Raw genomic sequence first — 26,946 nt, 5'->3', positions numbered from 1 at the left:
TCTTTCTTACACAATTTTATTGTGTTGGGGTTTTTAAAAATATATTTTTATTTCTTTAGTAAGTTATGTTTTTTGGACGCTAGCCGTTAGTCTATTTTTAAATCATACATAATATCTCTGACTGTGGCCTGTGCCATACACACACACACACACACACACACACACACACACACACACACACACACACATATGTAGATACTCATGGGAAGGGGAAAAAGTTTTCAAACTAATCTGTACTTTCACCTAACATTTTAATAAACAAATCATGCCATAAGAACTGGATCGATTCTGAAAATCCTATCTAAAGAACAATATCACAGTATGTCTTCTGCATAAGTCCCCATAACATATGCAAGTATAGAATAGTTAACAAAGCCTCCCTCCCAAATAATAATGTTATTATTTTAGCATGATCCGTCGGCATACTATGAATGTGATCTTAAATAAAGCCATGGTAAAATTTCAGCATTAAATGTTTTATATTTGTTTGAATAAAATTCACACCAAAACTAATTGACCGATCATTATCAATTTTGGAGCACAGCTGCTAGGTGCAGGGCCGACATCTAAATATGATCTATGATTACTTTCCCTTAGTATTATGAGAAAGAGGTAGAAGTCCTTAAAAGTTTAGGATAATATTTACCATATTATCCAACTGCTTCATTTACAAATAAACACTTTTTTTTTTTTTTACTTTTATGGCCCCGGACAATGCCAGATAGCTCTGTTAGTTAGGAATAATTCCAAAGGCGAAGGAACAGGGGTATTTAGTAGGACAGAATTGGTTACTGAAAGTATTTAATAAGAGAAAAGGTGCAGATTATAGCTAACAAAAAAAGAAATAAGGAATAGGGAATGAAAAATAGGAACTAAAGATAGGAGTAGAGACATTAGAGATAGAAAAAAAATGGGGTATAAAAGGAAGGAGAATAGAAAATAAAATAATTTTATATATATATATATATATATATATATATATATATATATATATATATATATATATAAGTTTAGATTATGTATTCACAAGGGAAAACAGACAGAATTGCAACCGGGTTTATATAATAGTGCTCAGTAGTAAATAGAGCTATTTATATTAATATTTTTATTTATACAAACATGTGTAAAGGCGACAATATGATGAGGATTTGATTTGTGATCATTAAAAACTACAATTTCTTCAGGCAAAAAGTCTTTTCTTTAGTTGAAGAAAGAAACCTTTTTTTCTTTTTTCAGTATGAAATAGACTTCTTTGCCTGAGGTGATCATAGATTTTAATGACTACAGATTGAAACTTTGTTATGTCACTGTCACTTTTGTATATGTCTGTATAAATAAAAGTATTGATAAATATATATACAAGTTATTTATTTCAAAACTATACATTACTAATTCTATAGATGGCCTATAGTTTTATTAACACAAAAAATCATTATTGTTTAGAAAAGACTCTCACAGTCCCAATCAACATCTCTCAAAAATGAAGGCAATCTGAAAAAAAAAAAAAAAAAAAAAAAAAAAAATCGACCAGCCGCAATCACTGTCTATGAGCATCTGGTTTTTTATTTCAAGCTGTCTCTTCTGGGGGAAGGGGGGAAGTTCTATGTTTATAGAAGGCTGTTTATATTAATTATTTAATAATTTTTATTATAGTTTAGTATTATTTAGCTACAACTTAATATTATTGATTATCAAGATTATTTATACAGTTTTTAAATAATTTGTATTTTAGCTTTCAAAAACTTTATAATTAAGCACTTTGATTTCTTTTCAACATACACTGAAACATTCTTTCTTTTTCTCTTTCTCTCTCTATGTGTGTGTATATATATATACTATTAAGTCAAACTTTCAGAATTAAAGCTCAATAAATGTTAATTTTTTCACTCCAGAGCACGTATAAATAAATAATACGTTAGATTCCAGTAACTTATATCCTTATTTCTGAAAAAATCATTTCTTGACAGTTTCATTTACAATTAGACATAAAACATACAGAGTTATATATCCTAGTTTTTCTATTATTGTTTTTTTTCTTATATTTTTTCTTTTTATTCTGGTAGAAAAACAAGATATATAACTGTATTTTGGCTCTCTTAATTCAAACGAAACTGTCTTTCAAAAAAATAGATAACTAACAGAGAGAGAGGGAGAAAACGAGAGAGAGAGAGAGAGATGGGGGACTCGTTCAGTTAATTGTAAATTATGGTTAATTAGAAAATTAAAACAAGTTCTTGTTTCAAACATAACTTAATCAAAGCATTAAAGCATATTTTAGCATGTATTTTGTGCTATTAAAGCATATAGGAAAATCCTTAGAGAAATAAATGTTGATTAACTTATTTTTAGTATATTATATACTAGTAGGAACATCCGATGTTGCGCAGGATGTAATAAGGATCAAAGAACGTTCCACCAGGCTTCCAATACTTTTGTCATCAAAATCGGTGAAATCACCCATTTTTTAATCAAAGTGATTGAGTGCCTGCTCTAGTCAGGGAGCCACTGCAGTGCACTGGGAGAAAGCTTCACATGGCTCCACAATACATTGTAGTCTACATTGCACTGTAAAGAACTTAATGTTATAAAATACTATTTATATAATTGTTTGAATTAAAGTTTAAAATGTAAAAGTTAAGTATCATGGCTTAATTGTGATCAGCAGAAACATTAATTTCAAATGTGCCTCTGTTTTATCAAGAATCTGTTGTTGATTTTATTTGCTGAGCTCTTCTACTTGTGCAATGATAAAATTTCTCAAATAAACTTATGTTGTTAGGCTGTATGAGGGTGTTAATCATAAAACCTATCTAAGAACTCCCAGACACAAAGTACATTTGTGTGAAATTTAAAAAAAAATTAGCCCAGCCATTTCAGAGAACATAGGAAATAAACTCACACACAGTGCATTATACATATATATATATATATATATATATATATATATATATATATATATATATGTATGTGTGTGTGTGTGTGTGTGACTTTGTCTGTCTGTGTGAGAAACGGTCTCTACCAAACTCCTTTGTCAATGTTTGGGCTACAAACTTGAAATGATATATAATGGATTTAGACCTGTGAAACAAATTTAATTTGATTTTTGCTGGTAAAAATAGCTACTAAGGAGTTAAAATTTAAAAATAAATTGAAACTTGGTAAGCATAAGTCGAGTAGTCATGTTATTTCTATACATGTGCAAATATACATTTATATATTTAACAATGTTATTTTCAAAGGTTTTGTATGCATATAGATTTATCTCAGACAGTAACAAATAAGGCTGGAGAGCTACATGTTTTGATGATTTTGATTCTAGCTGATGGCACCCAAGTCATATTTATTTGAACTTTTGAAATCACTACTACAATATAATAATCAATAGACCATTGGTTTTATAATAATGAATAGAAAATCTGCATGAATTAAAACATCATATTTAAACATATTTTATGACCGAGCAATACTGGGCGGCCTACTAGTATATATAAAGATGAAAATTATCGATCTGTCCACTAACTATTTTTAGTTTTTAGACCTACAAATTTTAAATATGCTATGAATGATTCCCTACCCAGAAGATGGGTGGGAATGATAATAGATCACATTCATCATTTTCCCCTTAAGGAGTATGAAATCTCCTACTTTAATTCTTTTTACTTTGACTTTTTTAAAGAGATCAAAGTTATCTTTACATTGCATAAAATTAAATGGCTTCTCAAATTTTGAGCCAATTTTGATCACTTAAAAACATTTTTTATGAAATTAAAAACCTTTCAAAGTTCATAACTTTAGTTATGCAAACTCTTTTTTTTTCAGCATTTCCTGATTGCATTAAAATATTTTGGGAACTGATCACTTCCAACTTTTTAAAGGTACATGAATCTCTAATTTCATTAATTAAAACTTAACTCCACAAAATTAAAACTTTTATAATTCCATAACTTCAGTTGTGTAGTCCTCATTTTCACACTTTTTACCAAAGTTATATATTTTTTTAAAGCTTTGGTGATGCTTGTTTATATTGATGATCTTTTAAACCAACACATTTCAAGTGAAAACATTTTTACATACTTATGTGTCATGGCAAAATTAGTATACATTCCAAAAATTATGAAAAATGATCCAGTAGAAGATATGCTATATGTATTTTTAACAAAAAAATCATCCACCATTGTGTTCTGTTTAAAAATGGTAGACACTTAATTTAAATCAAGGGTCATAAGTCAGTTTGTCATACAGAATTAGTCGCAACAGCTCTTCTATATTAAAAAATATGGTAAAATTTGATAATTCATTAAATTATATTTTTACTTCTAATTATTTTTCTATTGGATTATTTTTCATGATTTTTGGAATTTATACTAATTTAACCATGACATGCAAGTATGTAATAATGTTTTCACCTGAAATGTGTTGGTTTAAAAGCTCACAAATATAAACAAGTAGTGGTTTGATCTATTGCAGTTATTAAAGATTTTAATCATTCATCATTATTAAGAAACCCATCTTGGGGTGGGTATGTTAGCATATATGTCCACATCCATACACCTATACATAAAATTTTATCTATTACTCTGCTAGTGCATCTGTATGATAAAAGATGACGGTATATGATTTGCATTGCTTATATTTATTGCTTATATTTATTGCTTAATTTAGTTTCACATGTTTTTAATTGCAAAGATTAAATAACGTAATTAATGAATTATCAAGTTTGGACATACAGAAAAGCAAAGAAAACAAGCAATATAATTAAGGGAAAGCTGGTTTCGAGAATTAAATACCTACAATTTTGAATACTAAAAGATATGTTGAATGAATTACTTCCCTTTAGTGCTACACACAAAAAAATTAGATATTTATACATTTGAAACAGAGACAATGTGTGTTATCAAAGATTATTTCATGGATGGATTGTTGAAAAATATGCTATGTAAATATAAATGTGAATTTTGTAACCATTGGAAGGGATATCATTGCATGAGCGACCTTTTCCTTTGCAATTCCAGTTAGAATGAAATTGATAAAATGCTATTAGCTGCTATGATCATCCGTGATGTAATACGATAAAATAATTTCAAAGTTTAAAAAATGAATGAAAGCTTTATATCTTGCCTGCACAGATTTTTCATCAAAAACATTTTTTGTTCTTTAATAAAAAAAATAAAACAAAACAAAACTTCCTCAGCCAATATCTGGAAAGAGTGAATAAACCTAGTTTGTGGGTGTTAGGTTTTGGCCCACAAGTCAGAGGTTGCCTATGCCTGGTTTTAAATACTTGCTTAAGATTAAAACAATGATATTTTTTGGAAATTAAAATAATCCTATCCCTGAGATTTATTAAATTGTGAGAGATACCACGCTTGCAGCAAAGTCTTTCTTTGGTTGTTGAAGTGAACTCTCCGTGGATTCATGTAACTTATTTGTGCTTGTATAGAGTTCTTTTGGTCGTTCTGCTGCCTGCCGAGCAAGCGATGTTAGATATTCAACCTCAGCAGAATCACTTTGGTGTACCATTTTGTAGAAATATCCCTTTATGTCTTGGAGCAAATTATATGGACTGTCAAATTCCATTAGCTCTCCATTATCCAGTACCTAAAACAAAATAACAAAAACAAAATGATACATTAAAATAAATAAGTATGACCACAAAAAAATTATTTAGATGAATTAATATACGAGTCCATCTTGTATATACCATTTGGTTAATGCAGGTAAAAAGATTAGTTATTTCTTTCCTTCTTTTTAAATACTGTCATAAAACAAAAAAATTACAATTTCACTAATTTATCAAACTTATATAGGAAATGCATTTTCTTTGCTACTGCTCTGAAATCATACACATAAATTATATTAAATTTTCCCAATTCAAACGTAAAATATAAAAAACTTAGCAATTCATTTAGTTCTCATCCTTTTATATTTCTTTGGGCAACATCATATATATATATATATATATATATATATATATATATATATATATAATTCTGTGGATATATATAAATATATTCAAGACCACAATTCATTGTTTAAAAAAAGGATATATGAAAAAGAATTATATTTCCTTAATCCATGGATTTTCAATAATGGCTCATATCAGAGGAAATGTTGTTAGCAAAATTATTAATTATAAATAAACATATATTTTGCTTATTATTGTAATTAAAAATTATTTAAAAAGCATAGATGAAGGATATCATACAGCCTAAGCAATTCAATTATTTGCGGAATATTTCTGCCAGGTGGGGCAAATAATAATCCAAGGAAAAAGGATTGGAAGCAATGGAGTAATCCACAACATTTGAAAATATCAAACTAGAGGTAACATCCAAAATACGTAAAGTTCCGAGAATGTCTGTTCCAAAGGCAAAAGAAATGGTAAATAATTCCATCGAGGTAAAAATCCGTTGGTGCTGAAAATTAGGAAAGTTCTGGAATCTTTGAGAGTGCATAGACATTGTATCCATCGATTACACCCACATGCATACAAATATACAAACATATATATAGACATATATATGTCCACACATACATATAAATGAATATATATAAAGGAAAACTAGGCGTACAAATATGCATATAAATTCAGATCACATAAATCTCTAAGCTTATTTGGTAAACATACAAACTTTATTGAAAATCTATGGATTAAGGAAATAAATATAATTCTTTTCCATATATCCCTTGTTTCAAGCAATGAATTCTAGGCTTGAATATATTTATATATATTTTTAATCCACAGAATTTAACAATAATTCCTACATTTATATTTTGCTCTATTTTATATAGTGAGTTTTTCCTTTTTGGCTGGGACTGTCTTGAAAATATCATCTCACTATAATATTTAATAAGACAATAATTCATTTGATTATCAAATATGTGATTTAACTCATATATATATATATATATATATATATATATATATATATATATATATGTTTTATTTTTTTATTACCGTTTTATCTGTTTGGCTACATATGTTTCAGATGTTGGACATCTGAAACATATGTAGCCAAACAGATAGAACAGTAATAAAAAAATAAAACATATTTGCTCTGCAATAGTATTGAGCACTCTCTTCAGGTTTTTACTAATTACCAGTTTTACCAAATATATATATATATACACGAGGGGTGTGCAATAAGTAATGCCCCTGATCCACTTCCCATAGCAGTAGAGCAACGAAACTTGGCACAGTTATTAGTCTTTCTCTACATAGGGACCACCCAGAGTTATGCATTTCTCCCATCGTTTGATGCAGCTCTGGAGACCGTTTTTGTAGAACACCCTAGGTTGGTTCTCCAACCACGACATGACTCCAGAAATCAAGGCTGCATCATCTGGGAAAAGCTTTTCTTTCAAAAACAACTTCATGGCTGGGAAGAGGTGAAAGTCAGAGGGTGCAAGGTCAGGAGAATAGGGAGGATGGGGGAGGATTTCATAACTACACGCATGTGCTTCTGATCTGGCGACATGGGAGTTGTGGACCAGAGCGTTGTCCTGCAGGAGGAGGATACCTTTGCTGATCTTGCCTCACCTCTTGATTTTGTTAGCTTCTCTTAATTTCCTCAAAAGTGAAGCATAATAGGCTCCTGTAATTGTGGTACCCTTTGCCAGGAAATCTGTCATCACTACTCTGTCCTGGTTCCAGAAGACTGTGAGCATGACTTTGCTAGTAGAGGGCTGCACCCTTGCCTTCTTTGGAGGTAATGAGTCTAAGTGCTTCCACTGCATTGACTGAGCTTTGGTCTCTGGATAATAGTGATGGACCCAGGTTTCATCCTGTATAATCAGTCTTTTGAAAAACTTTGACTCATCTTCTTGGCACATCTCCAAATTCATCCTCGAGCACTCGACACATTCTTGCTTCTGGAATGGTGTGAGCAACCTGGGAATCAATCTGGCAGACACCTTATGCATATGCAAATGGTAATGAATGATAGTTTCCACAGACCCTGTACTAATCTTGACATCTTGGGCTATTTGGTGAATAGTAATGCGCCAATCTTCCAAAATGGCAGCCTCAACTTGACCGACAGATGCCTCATCAATGGCAGAAGGGAGGGCGACTAGGTCTGGGAGCTGTTTCCACAGACTTCCGGCCATGTTTGAATTCACGATACCAGCGTTTTACAAGGTCATATCATGGGGCATTATCACCATAAGTTTCTTTCATTTCATCAAAAGTCTCCTGTGGTGTGCGTCCTTTCAAATACAAAAACCGGATCACTGCTTGACATTCAACAGGCTGCATTTCACACCTGACTCAGTTCAAACACCTGTAAAACAGAAACCACAATTAGTTTAGAGCTGTAATTTGCCACATAACCTGTAGAGATATGCACATGCAAAATTTCAGCAAGATCAGACAACTGAAAGTGGGTCAGGGGCATTACTTATTGCATGCCCCTCTTGTATATATATATATATATATATATATATATATATATATATATATATATATATATATATATATATATATATATACACACATACACACACAATATATATAGAGGGAGTTAATCAAAGATCAACTTCTAGAATATTATTTGTAACAATGAAAACGGTTGTCACACAAAAATAAAACAAAACCTTTTTATAACAAAGAAAAGTTTGTATTATTTGGATCAATTGGACTAATCTAGAGTTATTTGCACAATGTTTCAGTTGGTGTAACCTCTGAACTTCTTCAGGTGCAAGAAGGTTGAAGGTTACACCAACTGAAATGTTGTGCAAATAACACTCAAGATGAGGATGTTAATCAAATTAATCCAAATAATACAATCATCGAAAGAATTCAGAATTGCAACAAAGAATTTGCTTAAGTTACCTACACCGTTGTGTGTAGGTTGCAGAAAGTTGGACAATATTTGATTAAAAAAAATAAAGTTAGAAAGTCGGCTGCCACTTTTCTTGGAAGCATATATCTTTGATAAAGTCAACTTTGCACAGTGTTGATGATATGAGCAGAGTTAAAAGAGAGTATTTTTTAAAAGCAAGAACTCACTTTTAAACTGTTGTAATATTTTTTACTTTGATCATGTACAAATTAAACATTATAATGTTATAAAAAAACCTTCAGTTTTAATTATGTATAGTCTTTGCCTTATTCCACTGTTTCTCTTAAGAGCTTTGGTTTTTCAAAGTTATTGTTAGCTATTATTCAGTATGACATCATATACTTGGAAATAAATATATTTACTTAAGTAATTACAGAGAAATATAAACATCTTTAAAATTAATTGTGATGATTTTTATTCATTCATTGCTTGCAAAGATGACTGATCATACAGTTATTCTGTGGGTTTGGAAATGGCTTATCAATCCAGTCTGAGCTCTGAAGTTTCACTCACATCTAGGGCATCTGTAGGATGATTCTGCAGCAGAGGTGCTGACCGTTTCCTCTTTTCTATTAGCACATTTCCGCTCGTATTCTTCAATGCATGCGGATTCAATAAATATCTTTCTGGCTTGCAATATGCTAGAAACATCAGTTTTAGGCTAGATTTTCTCATAACTTAGACTACAAGCCAAACTATTTAAGGAACACCTTCAAGCTGTCCTTGAACCATTGAACCTTTGGACAGCTCACTGTAAAAGAGCTCTTTCTTTAGTCATTAATCTAACATGCAACACATATGACCCATGAACCCAACACTGATCCAGCATGGTGTGTGCTGACGGGAAGCTGTATTTTCCATCTTGTCATGTTACTTGATTTTCATCAATCTACGGAGGCAAGCTATATGAAATTGGTTTACTATCTTTGTTATGTGCCTGACATATACAGTCCAAGTTTTGTGGCCATATATAAGGATGGTAAGAATCACAGCTCTGTATGCCTGAAATAAGTAAGGTCCAAAGAAGTGCGTTTAAAAAATAAAATTCTTACCAGAACGCGGTCTGAATCCATGATTGTTACAAGACGATGTGCAATTGTAAGAACAGTGCAATGTTTAAACTTTTCACGAATGGTTTTTTGAATTAAGGCATCAGTTCTGAAATTTAAAAAAAAAATTTGTTAAATTAACCTAAAAATCGTTGTATAAACAGAATTGTAATATTTAAAAAAAATTAAATCTGTTATTTAAATGTGTATTAGTGATCGAATATCGTAGTCAAGCACAGCTCGGCGCCATTGTTGCTTATTAATCAACACTGTCCTATCACTGTCAGTGGCTGCTCCTGATGTTTCAGTGTCTCCATTCCTGCTGATGCAATCTGTGTTTTGTTACATGTCATTATAGGTACAATGGAGATCTTATATTTCACACTATAACATCATCTACATTTCAATGTAATTTTCCTTTCAATTTTATCATTATATACTGTATCAAAAATGTTGATAAACTCATTTTGAAATTTTAATCTAAATTTTTGACTCATGCCATTTTTTTTCTTCTTATTTATCCATTTATACTATTTTTTTATCACAGTTCATTATCAATTAATTTTTGTTTTACTAGTAGTTTAAAATCAATAAATATTTATCATTAGTTCCAGTAATAGAAAAACAACTTTTAAATAAACAGAAAGAGTAAAAAAAACTTTTAAAAATAAGAAAAAGTAAATAAACTAGGCTCAAATCTTTCTGATTCTGATACCCAAAACATTCCAATTTTTCTGATTCCCAATTCCGCTTAATCATCCCAAAAATATTTATTAATTATTAAATAATATTTATTAATTGTGTTACAGAACATATTAAATATGTTTTCAAACTGTTATGGTTTAAAAAGACAAAAAGTAATCTACCAAATGTCTTCAAATTAAAGTTGGGTAAAGAAGACAAGGAAAAAAATCACCAAAGTCCTAATGTTAATTTAAAGGATCATCAGTTGTTTAACATGAAACACTGTTTCAAGGATTTAAAAACAAAACAGTATATTAAATCATGGCTCCCTAGCAGTGTTGATCAAACATCACCTCCCTTAATCACAGGAACAAAAAGTCTTCCAGATATTGGATCTAGTTACCTGCTCATGATTAATTTTGCAAACCTATTCATGTTACAAAAAAATGCCTTCTTTACCTGTGAGATTTGTTCCTGTCTCCAAATTCAAAATGGATATTTTTTTTATTTACCAGTATTATATTCATGATTTGGATATAGATATATATAAAAGTATTTCTATGTGTGTTATATTTCCGTTAAAGTAAAAGTTTCTATGGCACATAAAAAAACATAATGGATTGAGAATGATTGTAATTTAAACTCTGAATAAAATTATGCTGATTGATCTTGATAGACAAAATAATTATATAAAGAAACATGTAACAATGTGATGTGTTCTTTGATCCCAAACTTTAAATATATTTATGGCTGGCATTTTGTCTGAAGTCTTGCTGACACTCTGTAAGTTGTTTTGTAAACTTTATGTCTGTCAGCTTTTTAATATCCAAAAAGTAACAAAATTTCTGGACAACTTGAACAGCCTCATTATCCCAAATATACTTTCTCCACATGAATTTTCAGGTCTTTATTGTCTTACACTGCTTGCACGCAAACTGGTTATCATCTCTCAAACTAATTGTAATTTTACACAATGTTTCAAAATATCACAAAAAATTTGAGTTACACAAACTGAGTAGGAGAAAAAGTAAATTTCTCAAGCATTCATAAAGTATTCTATATACTTTTAAAAATATATTTGTCGATTTAAAATGGGAAAAAAATTAAGTAATTAAAAAGATGTCAGAAATTTTCTATCTCTATGTCTATCCTTGTGGCCATGTCACTAGTAAGGGTGCTGGAGGTAAACGTTTTGTCTGGGCTGACATTATCCGCCTGATAGTCAGGGACCCGAACCTTGGATTAACCACTAAGGAGGCTGTCCTATCAGCAGGTGCAATGTACTGGGACTGCTGTATTGCCATTTGGTGAATGGATTCTGAACCACGCAGTAGTCTCTGGTGGGGCCCCTCGATGCCATACTAGCGGTTAATTGTTATGGCTTTACCTTTTCATGTGCTACAAAAAAAAAAAATTTTTTCCTGTCTTTTTCTCTCTTACTTTCCCTCTCTGTACTGCTCTAACCAAGTATGCCGACCTGTTCCACAAATCCCAAAACCTCAACATGAAATATCTCCAGAAAAATACTCGAATAAACCTAGAACCCCATCTTCCAACGTAGACCCCTACTACCAGGTCTCCTTCTCCAACATCAGGGGTCTACGTTCCAACCTTCCAGAGGTTGAAACCCAATTACAGGAGACAAAACCGGACATATTCTTTCTAAGTGAAACTGGAATAGGGCCGACCACTTCCCATAGATGAGTTCATAATTAACGGATACTCTAACTTAACAGCTAAATCTGACCCCCAAGATCTCCATGGGCATGGAATATGTGCCTACATTAAAGATGGCTTCCCGTGTGGCAGAGATATCTCTAGAGAAGATCCTAATTTACCCTATATGTGCTTCCAGGTTGCACTTGCTTACACCACTGCATTTATATTTGCTCTCTATCGGCCCCATAACAGCGGAGTTACTATCTTTAAGAGTATATATGAGAAAATAGACCACATCCTGTCTGCACATCCCTCGGCTAACATCCACATCTGTGGTGACTTCTACGTCCATAACATGGAATGGCTGACCCATTCAAATAAGACAGACAATGAGGGGAGGATTTGTCATGATTTTGCCATTGCTTATGACCTCACTCAGATTGTTCGCGAACCCACCCGTGTGCTCGATACTACTGGTCAGTATGCAAGCCTCCTAGACCTTTTTCTCTCAACTTCCCCTGAGCTATGTTCATGTTCCGTTCATTCTCCTCTAGGATCCTCCGACCACTCCGTCGTATCAGTTAAGATAAAAATACCGCTACACCGTACTATATACCGATACTCTATGGCTGACTGGGATAGCTTCTGTATATTCATATCTGATTTACCTCTGCACTCCATGTTTAAAAAGGATGTGTCCTCTATAGTATCAAGTCTGACCGAATGGTTAATTGTAAGCATAGACCAATTCATGCCATCTAAAAAATTCCAACAAAAACTTAACAGCCAACCATGGTTCTACCCAGAATGTGCTGCTGCTATCGCGCACAGAAATCACTTCTTCCATAACTACCAACGTAATAGATGCACTGAGACTAAAGCTACTTTCAGGAACGCCAGCAACCACTGTAAAAGAGTAATAAAAAATACAAGAGAGCTATATGCTCAGTCTGTTAAATCCAAAGTAGCTGATCAGCGGCTTGGTTCCCACCAGTTTTGGCAAATAACAAATAGGATCCTGAACAGAAGTGTGCGTTCTATCCCAACCATTATCAATGGACCAGAGGTCATCTCGTCAGCATCAGACAAGGCCAAACTATTTGCCAAGAACTTTGCTGCTAATTCTACCCTATGTGACGAAGGCCATCAACTCCCCGTATTTCCTCCTATAACACAGAACACGCTAGGTAACATACAAATATCTGTGCATGAGGTCGCCAAGCTAATCAAGAACCTTGATTCCAGTAAAGCAACTTGCCCTGACGGCATTCCAATTATAGTGTTAAAAAAGCTTCAACCAGAACTTGCTCCCATACTTACGAAACTGTTTAAGCGTTGCCTTAAAGAGAAGTGCTTCCCAACACCCTAGAAAAACCTCATCAGTATGCGCTGTATTTAAGAATTCAGGTGATAAGTCATCTCCCTCTCAGTACAGATCAATAAGTCTCCTGTGTGTTATGAGTAAGTTGCTGGAATCCATATTAAATAGAGAAAAAGTAAACCAGCTAAGCAGAAACAATCTTCTTAGTGAAACACAATATGGTTTCCGTTCTGCAAGATCTACCGCAGATGTGCTAACGGTTATATCTCACAGGATTAGTGAATCTCTTGACAAAGGCTTCCTTTCTAGGGCAATTGCTCTTGACATATCAAAAGCCTTCGACAAGGTATGGCATAAGGGCCTACTTCACAAGATTTCCAGCTACGGTATAACTGGAAATGTTTTCTCAATCATTAAATCATTTCTCTCCGATAGGCTCATAAGAGTAGTGGTCGATGGACAAAAATCAGAGACCTGCAGTATTAATGCTGGAGTCCCTCAAGGGTCAATCCTGGGCCCAACTCTCTTCCTGATCTACATCAATGACCTCCATAAACATACTTAAATCATTCGTTGGCATATATGCTGATGACACGACCATCTACGGCAACACATCAAAGGCTGTAAATGACAAAGTTCTCTCTGATTCTCTCTCCTCTGATTTCGAGCGCGTGGTTCAGTGGGGGAAGATGTGGCTGGTTACCTTTAATGCATCTAAAACCAAACGCCTATCTTTACCTCATCAACGCTCTGATTCCCATCTGGCATCAATTGAAATGGATGGCTCTCGTCTAGGAGAAGCCCCATGTTTTGACAAGCTTCTGGGTTTGTCCTTTACTCCTGATCTGAAATGGAACACGTATATCAAGTCTGTTGCCAAGGTCACTGGAAAGATGGTGGGATCCTTCTACCGCTCCAGAGGATATCTCACTACTGATGCAATTCTCTATATAAAAGCAAACCTCTCTCCCACAGAAGAGACGTTGCGAGCCTATCCTTGTTTTATCGTTATTTCCATGGCAGGTGCTCGTCTGAACTCCAATCTCTGGTTCCCCCTCTCCAATCTTTCACGAAAAATACCCGTCTAGCTGAATCCACTGTGAAAAATTTCCCCCACTCTTTATCTGTGCCTAAATCAAAACGTGGATTCCATGAACAAAGCTTCTTTCTTAGAACTGCACGCCTGTGGAACTCTGTTCCGTCCGCCTGCTTCCCACCTGACTACAACTTGGATGTCTTCAAGTCCAACATTAACAAATTCCTAATGAACCGGCCCCTTAAGTAAACACTTCATCAAATCTCCACACTAACGTACTGTACTTGCAATAACCGTTATCCCTGAGTGGCTTCCGGGCCTTGATAAGTGGTGACCACCATGTAAAAAAAAAAAGAAAAAAACAACAAAAAACAAGAACATGTCTTCCTTACCCTACATCAACATTTGCTGTTGCTTCATCAATGATAAGGATTCTGTTTTGTCGTAGAACTGCTCGTCCCAGGCAAATTAATTGTCGCTGACCAACACTAAAGTTATTGCCTCCTTCATTTACTTTACTCTCTAAGCCATCAGGCAGTTCTGTAATGGCATCTTTCATTTGGACCTTAAAAATAAAAACAAAATGATAAAAAGGTTAAGCGTCTATCAAGGTTTCAATAATTTATCAAATGGTATTACTAGAATGTTAAAAACTTACTGTATTCACCTGTTGTTGCTGAACTTAATTTCCATAAATAATGATTTTTGGTGTCATCCCAGACACTCAGAATAAATTAAAGAAAGATAAAACTGAAATCCATTTCACTCTAAATAACTTGAATAATAGGAATTAACCTGTAATGTTTTAAAAACATGTGGATTTACCTTTTACTGAAAACTGATAATAAATTTAATTTAGTTTCTTTAAAAATCATTGTAGTTCAGTTGTTTACATTTGGAATGAACCGTTCGTATAAGTAAGCTAAACAGATTTAATATAATTATTAATTTTAACAAATAACGCCTAACCAATGAAGTTGTAACACAAAAAGGAAAAAAAAAAGAAAAGCAAGGTGACTCAGTACCATGCAACAACAGTCTCCAAGGATTCTCTCACAGTAGTCTGTCTGCGTTCTCCACATGACCCACTTTTATGAAAGTGAGGTCCACCTAATCTGCACATGAGCAGCAAGCATTTTCAGGTAGATACACGAGTGTCCATAAATATTATATAAACTACCCTAAATTGAAATAAAGAGTCTGTTGGCTAACTAGTTTGAGAAATCAATTTCTATGCTTCCTTCACCTCTCACCACATTCATTTGCTTGAACTGAGCAAAACTATATCATAATATCTTCATACATCAGTGCTTTTCACCATTCTTTTAAGCATAGTGTAGCAGCAGCAGTGACACCACGCAGTTTAAGAGTTTGAATCTGCCTTTGATTTATGAGCTCATTACTATTTGGTGCAAGCAGTCAACTTCCTTTCTGGCTTGCCCCATCATAGGTCATCTCTCAGCTGAGCATGTGAAAAAGACTTAATTAAATGCACGGCAACTTCCTCTTTCTTGGTCAGCACGCAGTACTAACAACATCTTCATGCAGCTCCAATCAATCCCCAAACTTCTCTCTTGGAGTGCAACAGAACCCGCATGGGCCTTTGGCTCTGTGTTCGATTTCGATGAGGAGATAAATAATCCAGTATGGTTAACACCAGACCCTGACTTCAATATGGTACATATACATGAACTATTCTACTCGAGCAGGACTGTCTAACCTTTTGTCTCTGTCTCACATGGACTCATTCTATTACTAAATCTACTCCACTCTTACTAATGAAGGTTCGTATGTGGCTTCTTCTGTGGCTACTAATACATTATGGCCCTGCCATAGTACTCTTTACTTACTAAGATATATTATATATATATATATATATATATATATATATATATATATATATAAATATATAAATTATTTCATGTACACACATTATAAATAGATATAATAGATTTTCAGTATTTACTTGAACAATGCAGTAAGTTACAAATTGTTAAGTTTAGCGGGAAATTATTTCTGAAATATTAATGACATGGCAAATTTTAATTTTATACCAGTGCCTAATGTTTATATTTAATTTTATAATTGCAAATAAATAATTAATGTTTATATTAATGAAAGTATATGAACTTAAATGTTTGAATGACTATGTACTAAATGATTTTATTTATATTTTTGAGTTGTAAGAAACAGTAATTTCATTACATAATCATCTCTGAATATTCGGAAAATTATATTAGCAAAAAAATATCTGGTTGAATATAGTATGTAATCAATAAAATAGCTTTGAATAATAAAATTTTGTTTATGAAAAACAAAATCAGAAAATTTCTGTAATTAACTGGCTATTCAGAATGAAATATTGATTTTGTAGGACATAAGTTATCACTTTCTCAAAAATTTGACTTAATTTTATATATTAAACATATATTAGTAATGTTCTGCAATAATTATTTTATAGCTTTTATTGTTGACTGCAATCAACTGTTTATTTCTTAAAATTCAGTTTTTATCATTCTATGCATTGATCTATATACGTAAAACAACTCAAGTCACTCTCTAGTCAAGCTTTAAAGTTTAACATTTGTTTCTAATAATCTTTTATTAGATTTAATGAGATAAAAAAAAAACTAAAAAATTACTTGCCTCTCCAAGAGCTCTCCATAATTCTTCATCTGTATACTCTTTGAATGGATCCAAATTCCTTCGGAGAGTTCCTTTAAATAAAACAGGATCCTAAAAGAGAGAAGGAAAAAGTTACAATTCCATGCCAATTATTATTTGTTTTTTTTTAAGCCACATTAGGTCTTCCTCTTCTGCTTATTTTTGCAAATCAACCCATAACACACCCAGAAGTAGTCATAAAATGCACAAGTCAAAAAGACACAAAACAAATTAGCATCAGAGCAATTAATTTATTTAGTGAGGGGTCATAACAGTATCATACAAACTATTTCCCAACAGAAACCCAATGTAACCAATAGGAATACCATACAAACTCTCTAGCATTACTTCTGGGCGAAGGGCCTACCAACTATTACCGTATTTTCATGTGCAATAAAAACAAATTCATATAATAACAACTTTGTTGAATCTAACTTGCAACGCCATAATATGACTAACCTCAGCAATAATGTCATCCCACATGATTTCTTTGAAAAGTAACTCTAACTCAATGGTTATATTGTGTTGTTGAGCACAAGGTGGAGAGGATGGCTGTGGGAAAGCCATACACATAACAGCAGGACTCAGCTCTGTGTCATATTTCCAAAAATTACTCTGAATATGCTATCTAAGACCTTCCATAACTTTACCAACCCAAATATCTGACCTCTCCAATTCATTTGGACTATTATGTGTGGTGTGTAACTGAGAAGGAAACCAACCATTATGCCTATAATATCAAGAACAAGCTGATTACCGATTAATGACTCGGGTTCCGCATCTTTCTTCATGGTATTGTGGTATGTGCGTCAATCGATCGGCTATGTTGTGAATTGATGCAACCAATGTCACGTCTACTGAGAGTTCCTATTCCTTCACTAATTCTTCGAGTGTATTCAGTCGTCTTCTAATGAGCATCTCATGGCATCTCACGGTACTTTAAACTGCATGAAAACTGCATGTTTACCCAACATCAAATCACACGGAAATCATTATTACTCATCTATATTTTGGCTTCCTATGAATGACTCACTCCTAACAAAAGTTCTCATCTGTGCCTATACATACTTGAAGTTATGAAAACCTTTTATCTAGCATTTCACTTTTAAACTCTGACTTAGGTGACAGCCATTTCCTAATCTGGTTGATTAATTAGTAATGTTTAAAGGTCACAATCAGAAAAGAATGCAAGAAAAAATCCTGTAAATGGTTTTATACTGTTGTTTTTGTGATCTATATATCTACAAAAGTGAGAAGTGTGTGTGTGTGTGTGTGTGTGTGTGTGTGCGTGTGTGTGTGTGTGAGGACAACTTTCAACCTTTATACTCAACAAATTTTTTAGCTCCAAACTCGTATATAAGGTATTCAGACAACTTTAAAAATAAACCTAGAACCCCATCCTCCAACATAGACCCCTACTACCATATCTCCTTCTCCAACATCAGGGGTCTACGTTCCAACCTTCCAGATGTTAAAACCCAATTACAGGAGACAAAACTGGACATATTCTTCCTAAGCGAAACTGGCATAGGGCCGACCACTTCCCTAAAGTTCATCATTAAAGGATACTCTAACTTAACATCTAAATCTGATCGCCATGGGCATGGAATATGTGCCTACATTAAAGATGGCTTTCCGTGTGGTAGGGATATCTCCAGTGAAGACCCTAAGTTACCTTATACGTGCTTCCAGGTTGCACTTGCTTACACCACTGCATTTATATTTGCTTTTATCACCACCACAACAGTGGAGTTACTCTCTTTAAGAGCATGTCTGAGAAAATTGACCACATCCTGTCTGCTCATCCTTCGGCTAACATCCACATTTGTGGTGACTTCAATGTCCACAATGTGGAATGGCTGACTCACTCAAACAAGACAGATGATGAGGGGAGGTTCTGTCATGATTTCGCCATTGCCTATGACCTCACCCAGATTGTTCATGAACCCACCCGTGTGCCTTATACTTCCGGTCAATACGCTAGCCTTCTAGACCTTTTTCTCACAACTTCTCCCGAGCTATGTTCATGTTCTGTTCTGTCCCCTCTGGGATCTTCTGACCACTCGGTTGTATCAGTTGAGATAAAAATGAAATGCAATAAGTCTTCAGACGTACCGCTACACCGTACTATATACCGATACTCTATGGCTGACTGGGATAGCTTCCGTACATTTATATCTGATCTACCCCTACATTCCATGTTTAAAAAGGATGTGTCCTCTATAGTATCAAGTCTGACCGAATGGTTAATTGTAGGCATAGACCGATTCATACCATCTAAAAACTTCCAACAAAAACCTAATAGCCAGCCATGGTCCTCCCCAGAATGTGCTGCTGCCATCACGCACAGAAATCACTTTTTCCATAGCTACTAACATAATAGATGCACTGTGACTAGAGCTGCTTTCAGGACTGCCAGCAACCATTGTAAAAGAGTAATAAAAAATACAAGAGAGCTATATGCTCAGTCTGTTAAATCCAAAGTAGCTGATCAGCGGCTTGGTTCCCACCAGTTTTGGCAAATAACAAACAGGATTCTGAACATAAGCATGCGTTCTATCCCAACCATCATCAATGGACCTGAGGTCATCTCGTTAGTATCAGACAAAGCCAAACTATTTGCCAAGAACTTTGCTGCTAATTCTACCCTATGCGACGAAGGCCATCAACTCTCCGTATTTCCTCCTATAACAGACAACACGCTATGCAACATACAAATATCTGTGCGTGACGTCGCTAAGCTAATCAAGAATCTTGATTCCAGTAAAGCAACTGGCCCTGATGGCATTCCAATTATAGTGCTGAAAAAGCTTCAACCAGAACTTGCCCCCACACTTACAAAACTGTTTAAGCGTTGCCTTAAAGAGAAGTGCTTCCCAACACCCTGGAAAACCTCATCAGTATGCGCTGTATTTAAGAATTCAGGTGATAAGTCATCTCCCTCTCAGTACAGACCAATAAGTCTCCTGTATGTCATGAGTAAGTTGCTGGAATCCATATTAAATAGAGAAGTAGTCAACCAGCTCAACAGAAATAACCTTCTTAGTGACATGCAATATGGTTTCCGTTCTGCCAGATCTACAGCAGATGTGCTAATGGTTATATCTCATAGGATTAGTGAATCTCTTGACAAAGGCTTCCTCTCTAGGGTGATTGCTCTTGACATATCAAAAGCCTTCGACAAGGTATGGCATAAGGGCCTACTTCACAAGATTTCCAGCTACGGTATAACTGGAAATGTTTTCTCGATCATTAAATCATTTCTCTCTGATAGGCTCATAATAGTGGTTGATGGGCAGAAATCAGAGTCCCTCAGGAATCCATCCAGGGCTCAACTCTCTTCCTGATCTACAACAATGATCTCCCAAAACACATACTTAAATCATTCGTTGACATCTATGCTGATGACACAACCATCTATGGCAACCAACACATCAAAGGCCGTAAATGACAAAATTCTTTCTGATTCTCTCTCCTCTGATCTAGAGCGTGTGGTACAGTGGGGGAAGAGGTGGCTGGTTACTTTTAATGCATCTAAAACCAAGCTCCTATCTTTACATCATCAACGCACTGATCCCCATCTGGCATCAATTGTGATGGATGGCTTTCGACTATGGGAAACTCCATGTTTTGATAAGCTTCTGGGCTTGATCTTTACTCCTGACCTGAAATGGAACACGTACATCAAGTCTGTTGCCAAGGTCGCTGGAAAAATGGTAGAATCCTACTACCGATCCAGAAGATATCTCACCCCTGATGCAATTCTCTATCTATATAAAAGCCAAGTACGTCTAAGGATGGAATACTGTTGCCATATCTGGGCAGGAGCTGCTAAAAACAGCCTATTCTGCCTTGACAGAGTACAAAATAGGCTTCAGGGCTTAATGGGGGATGACCTTTTCTCTTCCCTGCAACAGGAGAGACGTTGCGAGCTTGTCTTTGTTTTATCATTACTTCCATGGCAAGTGCTCATCTGAGCTCCAATCTCTGGTCCCCCCTTGCCGATCTTTCACGAAAAACACCCGTCTAGCTGAAACCACTGTCAAAAGTTTTCCCCACTCTTTATCTGTGCCAAAGCCAAAACATAGATTCCATGAACAAAGCTTCTTTCTTAGAACTGCACGCCTGTGGAACTCTGTTTCGTCTGCCTGTTTCCCACCTGACTACAACCTGGATGTCTTCAAGTCCAACATAAACAAATTCCTGATGAACTGCCCCCTTAAGTAAGACACTTCACAAATCTCAACCCTAACGTACTGTACACGCAATAACCCTTATCCCTGAGTGGCTTCCGTGCCTTGATAAGTGGCGACCACCTTGTAAAAAAAACAAACTTTAATCAGTTTTCATCCAGAAAAAAAAGGGCTGCTAAGGGGTCAAAATTGGGGGTGGTCATTGGATTTTTATCTGCTTGTCAACTGCTTCACGACTGTGCATGCGCAAATCGTTCACATGACAGCTTCTTTATGTTAAGAATAAGTAGGTTTGAAAACCCATTAAGATCACGGCAAGCTGGCCTAATGGTTATCGTACTTGACTCACTGTCTTTAGATTTTGGTTTTGATCTCAGTTCGAGTTTTTTTTTACTTACAAGAATTGAACTGTTTATAAGAAAACATAATACTCACATACACATGTCTTAGTTTCTTTCATTTTTTTTTTTACTTCATTTTTCTTTTAAGGAACTTAACGTTACGGTCAATACTGGACAATGCTGGGTACATCTACTAGTATATTAATAAATGAAGAATCATTTTTATCTAAAATCTACTTAGTATTATGCATGTAAAATTGAGAAAAACACACTTAAATTGTGTCAACATTATGTGAATAAGCTAAATCAAAACAAAACAACCACCGAATTTGACCTGATGTTGTGTTTATTTAAAAGCAAAACTCAAATTTTCACTCAAAATGATTCCTCATTTAATATTTATTAAATAAATATTAAATCAATTAATAATATTTAACAAAAAAAAAAAAAAAAACTATTTTTAATGCTTATACATAATTTTTGTCATGTTTTCTGACATTATTTAACATAACTGACTAATCTCCAATTTAGTTCAAAATCTGGTGCAACAAAACACATTGACAAAATGTAAAAAATAATATACAGCAAATAAATATTTATATTAACATAGCATGACCTGATCTAGAGATGGGTAACCGTCTAGTCAACAAAAATGAAAGATTTAAACAAGATTCAGATTTGTATTCTTACCTGTGGAATTATTGACAGTTTACTCCTCAAATCATGCAATCCAATTGATTTCACATCAACGTTATCAATAATGAGTTCTCCTTCAGGTTCGACCATTCGAAATAAGGCACTTATTAAAGAACTTTTCCCTGCACCTGTACGTCCGGCAATTCCAATCTGAGTGGGAGGACAAAAGTAATTTACTAAATGACAATAGCAATATCATCAAATATTCAGAAGACAATACCACCACTCAAGAAAAAGGCAAGAGTCGTACAAACAAAACAAAGTCATTATTTAAAGCAACCCATAGAAATTCTATTGCTACTTAAGGAAATATTTTATTTTATTATATTGTCATGACAAACGAGAACAAGAGAAGCTTTATTCCGCTTATAATAGAACCATGTGAGATTTTATAGTTTCATACTTAATTAAAGTGGGTAATTTCCCTTCATTATGTAAAAAGGAAAATGAAGAAAAATCTGAATTGTGTACTTACCTGCGATGGAAAGAAAATATACACCAAAAATCATGTAAATTGATCAAGTAGTTTTATTTTTGAATAAGAGAATCAAATAATCTTGCAACCATTTTGAAAACAGTCTGAAGGAACAAAGCAGATAACTCCAAATAATTCAAACTTGCAAGATTTAAAAGCCATTCTTAACATTGGGAAAACTTAAATTCGCTTAAAAACGAATTTCTTTATAAAAATAAAACTACTTTTAGTGTATGATATTTTTTGTCACAGGTACATATATTATACAGATTTTTCTTTATTTTAGTTTTTTCATAAGTGAGGGGTGGGATTTAGAAAAGTGCCTGAAAAACTTCTTTAAAAAGAAAAGCAATCATAAAGTAAGGAAGGTTACTCTTGATAACTTATTGCATATTAGTTTCATTCATTTAAATGTAAATTCATTCAGAAATATGCCTCATTCATAAATATTAAGTAAATACAAAAATTTTGTTTTATGTTTTTTACATCTGAAACAAATCTTATGATATAGTTAATAGAATTTACTTTTAACTTTGCAGATTTGAAAAAGAAATCCTTAAAATTTTATGGTTTTATTAGAAATCATTACCAAGGATATATATTTCAAAGGGAAAGGAATGGAGAAATGATGAAAAAAAAAAAACCAAAAAAACAGATAGTGGGGGTGGAGGGATCTATGGTACACTTATTAAACCTCATTAGTGTATAGCTATAAATTTAGAACCAGAAATTATTTGACACTAAAAACATACAATATTGGACAGTCAGCAGAATAGGCACAATAAATGCTAATAGCACTAATATGCAAAATATTAGCAGAAACAGACACAAACTAAGCTTTGGTATAAGTACAGGGAGGTAGCTGTGGGGGAAGTAGATAATGATGCAAACTGATGGCCTGAATGCACCAAGTTCAAATGGAGACATAATTCACAACCAGTGTGAGGTCCAAATCAAGCCATTAAGATAATGTTTAGAAGGCTTAATTTGTCTTCCCTGTATATAGGGAAAGATCTCATCTGTCATTTCAGAAAGATTTTCTTTCACAAAAATTTACAATAATGGAGAAAAAGAAATAGAAAGATTTAGAAAAATCCAGAATGTCCCAGAACTTTCCAAAACTTTCAACAAAGATTGAGAGGACTCTAGAATATCTTAATACTGGGTGGCGATCTCTATAAAAGAGGTTTTTGCACTAACTTGGCAGTTATTAATTTGTCGACGTGATGGCTATAATCTCAGGTTTGGCGTGATTCCAGGATTATAAATTCAGTTGAAAGATTTCTCTAAAGCCTCCTGTTAAGAAATGGTAATTTCTTTAGAAATATTTCTCTGACTAAAGTGTAAAATTTTCATGTTTCTTTATGTGAATAATAAAACTAAAACTACTCAGTGCACTCTGACTTCCTTCTCCTAATACCCTCATCTATCTCCCTGCCATAAAGTTTTGACTTCATTGTCAGTTTAAGTAAATATATAGTTCTTGGTTTTGAGTTTCCATTTAAGTTAAATTTTTTGTGTTTTGTGTTAAGTAAATAAATTTAAATTAATCATTTCTTATTTTGTTAAACTCTATCCACATAACAATAATCACAGAGAAATTATAGGTTAGATGTTTTATGGCATATTAACGCATTTGAGTCAGTTTATGCCAAATCTAATAATTTCTAGCACTCAGGTCCTGCACTGTCAAACTCCAATCTCCATTGTATCACCACAATGTTGCATCCCTGTGATTGTTTTACAAGTATGTATGTTCCATGGAATGCACTCTGATGAACTTACTGCACCGGTACAGCCTCAACATAAATACCTCCAACACACTCGGTTAGCAGCAAAATCCAACATTTTTATTGTATATGGCTTTAGATGTCAGAAGGTTTTTTGCTTTAATAGCTTCTTTCTTTGGACTGCTCGCCTGTGAAATTCCCTTCCTAACTACTCACCCAGGTTGACCTCTAGAAATCTGGCTCCTACCACAGCAGTCCATTATGCTTTAGTAGCAATATCACTTGTTTGGAGGGTGAACGATAATAAAATAAAATATAACAAACAAAAAAGTTTCTATCCTTCAAGTTTTTAATATCTTCAAGTTTTTAATATCTTCAAGTTTTTAATATCTTCAAAGAATTATTCATGCTGTAAAATCTGGTATATTTCATTCTATGCAATATTTTTCAAATATTAACTTGTATTTATAGACTTTGATATCGTTGTCAGTTCTTTTGATTTTTCTATATAGATTCAGTGCTTTTAGGAAGGGTTAGTTAACCTTTTCGAATAATACTTTCATATTGTTTACGGCATAAAAATGTTTCTTTTATATAGGCTAGTGTGGCACTATTTCTCAGTGCCATGGTTTCTAACACACTCTACAGCATGGCTGAGTGGTGATTTGGCCATGAGCATGGAGATACAAAGAAAGGCATTCCCATAATTCCCTTTCTAGATCTGTCTCTTTCTGCACGCACCATCATGAGGTGAGCACGCACACAATTCTGTCTCTCTGTAAAGGAGGGGAGGGTCACTCCCTCCCTCAATATTAGTTAGGCTAGTTAGTTTAGTTTTGAAGATATGTAAATTGTAAAAGTTTTTGTAATATATATTGTATCCATAATGTAAAATAAAATAGTTAGTTATGTTTCATATATATTACAATTGTGTCACGTGTCATTATTTTTGTGTCTGCCAAATGCCTTCATTGAAACAACAAAGCGGTCCAGAGGATGAAGAAAGAAAATTCCAACCAGAATGCTAGCAGGGTGAAGAGGTCAAGACGTTTCCTGGGAGAAGAAGGAGCCACACAGCACATCCAGCATCTCAGGTATGCTTTTCTTCTTACAGACTCTAATGACGCCCATCTTCATATCTTCATGACCACTTCTAAGACATTTAGTATAACATGTGAAGCCAGTCACACCTCAGTGACCAGCTGATCGTGTTATACTATATCAATGTATATAGTCATCAGCATCACATCACATGAAGATGAAGATTCTATTGTTGGCATTGGTTTCCTCAATATTTTTCTGCTCAGAATTATTTCTAGAAATACATCAAATACTTACAAGAGGGACCACGTGAAGGTTGATAATATCATAAGTGAAAGTGATTTTTATGGAACAAATTGGATTTGAACATGGGACACCTAGGTTGTCAATCGATGTTGTTAACCACTGAGCCACCATAACCTCCCAGTGTATATAGTGGGAGCATAGTATTTTATTGAATATACAATACAGGAGAACACATAGAACTTGTGTTTTTGAACATAAAAGATTAAAACGGCCATGAAAATATATTAACAATTTTCAAACTCCCTGTACTTAGATAACAGATTGATAAAAAGGTATGAAATTCATATTTTCTCAGAACTTGAAAAAAATTTTTTTCAAAGATTAAATAAAAACAGAAATGTTTACCTTTTCCTGAGATTCAATGGCAAAATCAAGATTCTTCAGAACAAGGGGACCGTTTTCAGAATATTTTAGTCCCAAATTCTTTGCCACAATCAGTCCATGTTCTGGCCAACTTGGTCTGGGACGCTTTGATTCCTCAGATTCAATATTAGCTTCTTTTGGTAATTTAGCATAATCAACAACTCGTTCAACAGAAACTATCTGTAAATATGATAGCATATAGAGAAAAACAAGTGTAGATGGATGCATAATTGAATGTCATAATATATATTTTTTTTCTATGTATTTCTTCATTTTTTAATTAATTACCAGCAATGCTTCAAACAAACTAACATTCTCATATATATATATATATATATTACGGATCAAGTAAAGATTAGATACCCTGGTAGCAGAAGACAAAGATAGGCACACATTTCAAGTGACACCGGTTGTTCGACCTTAACATTGTCGTTGGTTGTTTGTAAACATGTCAAATAGCAAACATGTTCGTATGTTCGCGAGCAAGATTTTTTAAAAATATATTTACAAAACTTTTTAAGATTTAAAAGAAAAAATATATATTT

The 26,946-nt window shown here is 33.8% G+C and overlaps 1 protein-coding gene across 1 annotated transcript in view; it reads right to left on the bottom strand.

The window, feature by feature from the left end:
- Positions 1–5,113: 5,113 nt before the first annotated feature.
- The window catches only part of LOC145242735 (ATP-binding cassette sub-family C member 4-like), a 275,544-nt gene continuing 253,711 nt past the window's right edge, over positions 5,114–26,946 (bottom strand). The window contains exons 21-26 of the mRNA XM_080105907.1: positions 26,384–26,581; positions 22,481–22,636; positions 17,239–17,328; positions 14,985–15,157; positions 9,896–10,001; positions 5,114–5,598 (exon numbers count right to left, since the gene is read on the bottom strand). Of these exons, the coding sequence (XP_079962033.1) occupies positions 5,344–5,598; positions 9,896–10,001; positions 14,985–15,157; positions 17,239–17,328; positions 22,481–22,636; positions 26,384–26,581 (978 nt within the window). The 3' untranslated portion in view covers positions 5,114–5,343. The remainder of the gene's footprint in view (positions 5,599–9,895; positions 10,002–14,984; positions 15,158–17,238; positions 17,329–22,480; positions 22,637–26,383; positions 26,582–26,946) is intronic.

The sequence above is a fragment of the Euprymna scolopes genome, chromosome 1 (assembly GCF_053919585.1).
Source record: "Euprymna scolopes isolate OS-2025 chromosome 1, ASM5391958v1, whole genome shotgun sequence".
NCBI classification, from domain to species: domain Eukaryota; kingdom Metazoa; phylum Mollusca; class Cephalopoda; order Sepiida; family Sepiolidae; genus Euprymna; species Euprymna scolopes.
Note: the sequence above shows the minus strand (reverse complement) of the source record. Positions and strands in the feature narration are given on the sequence as shown.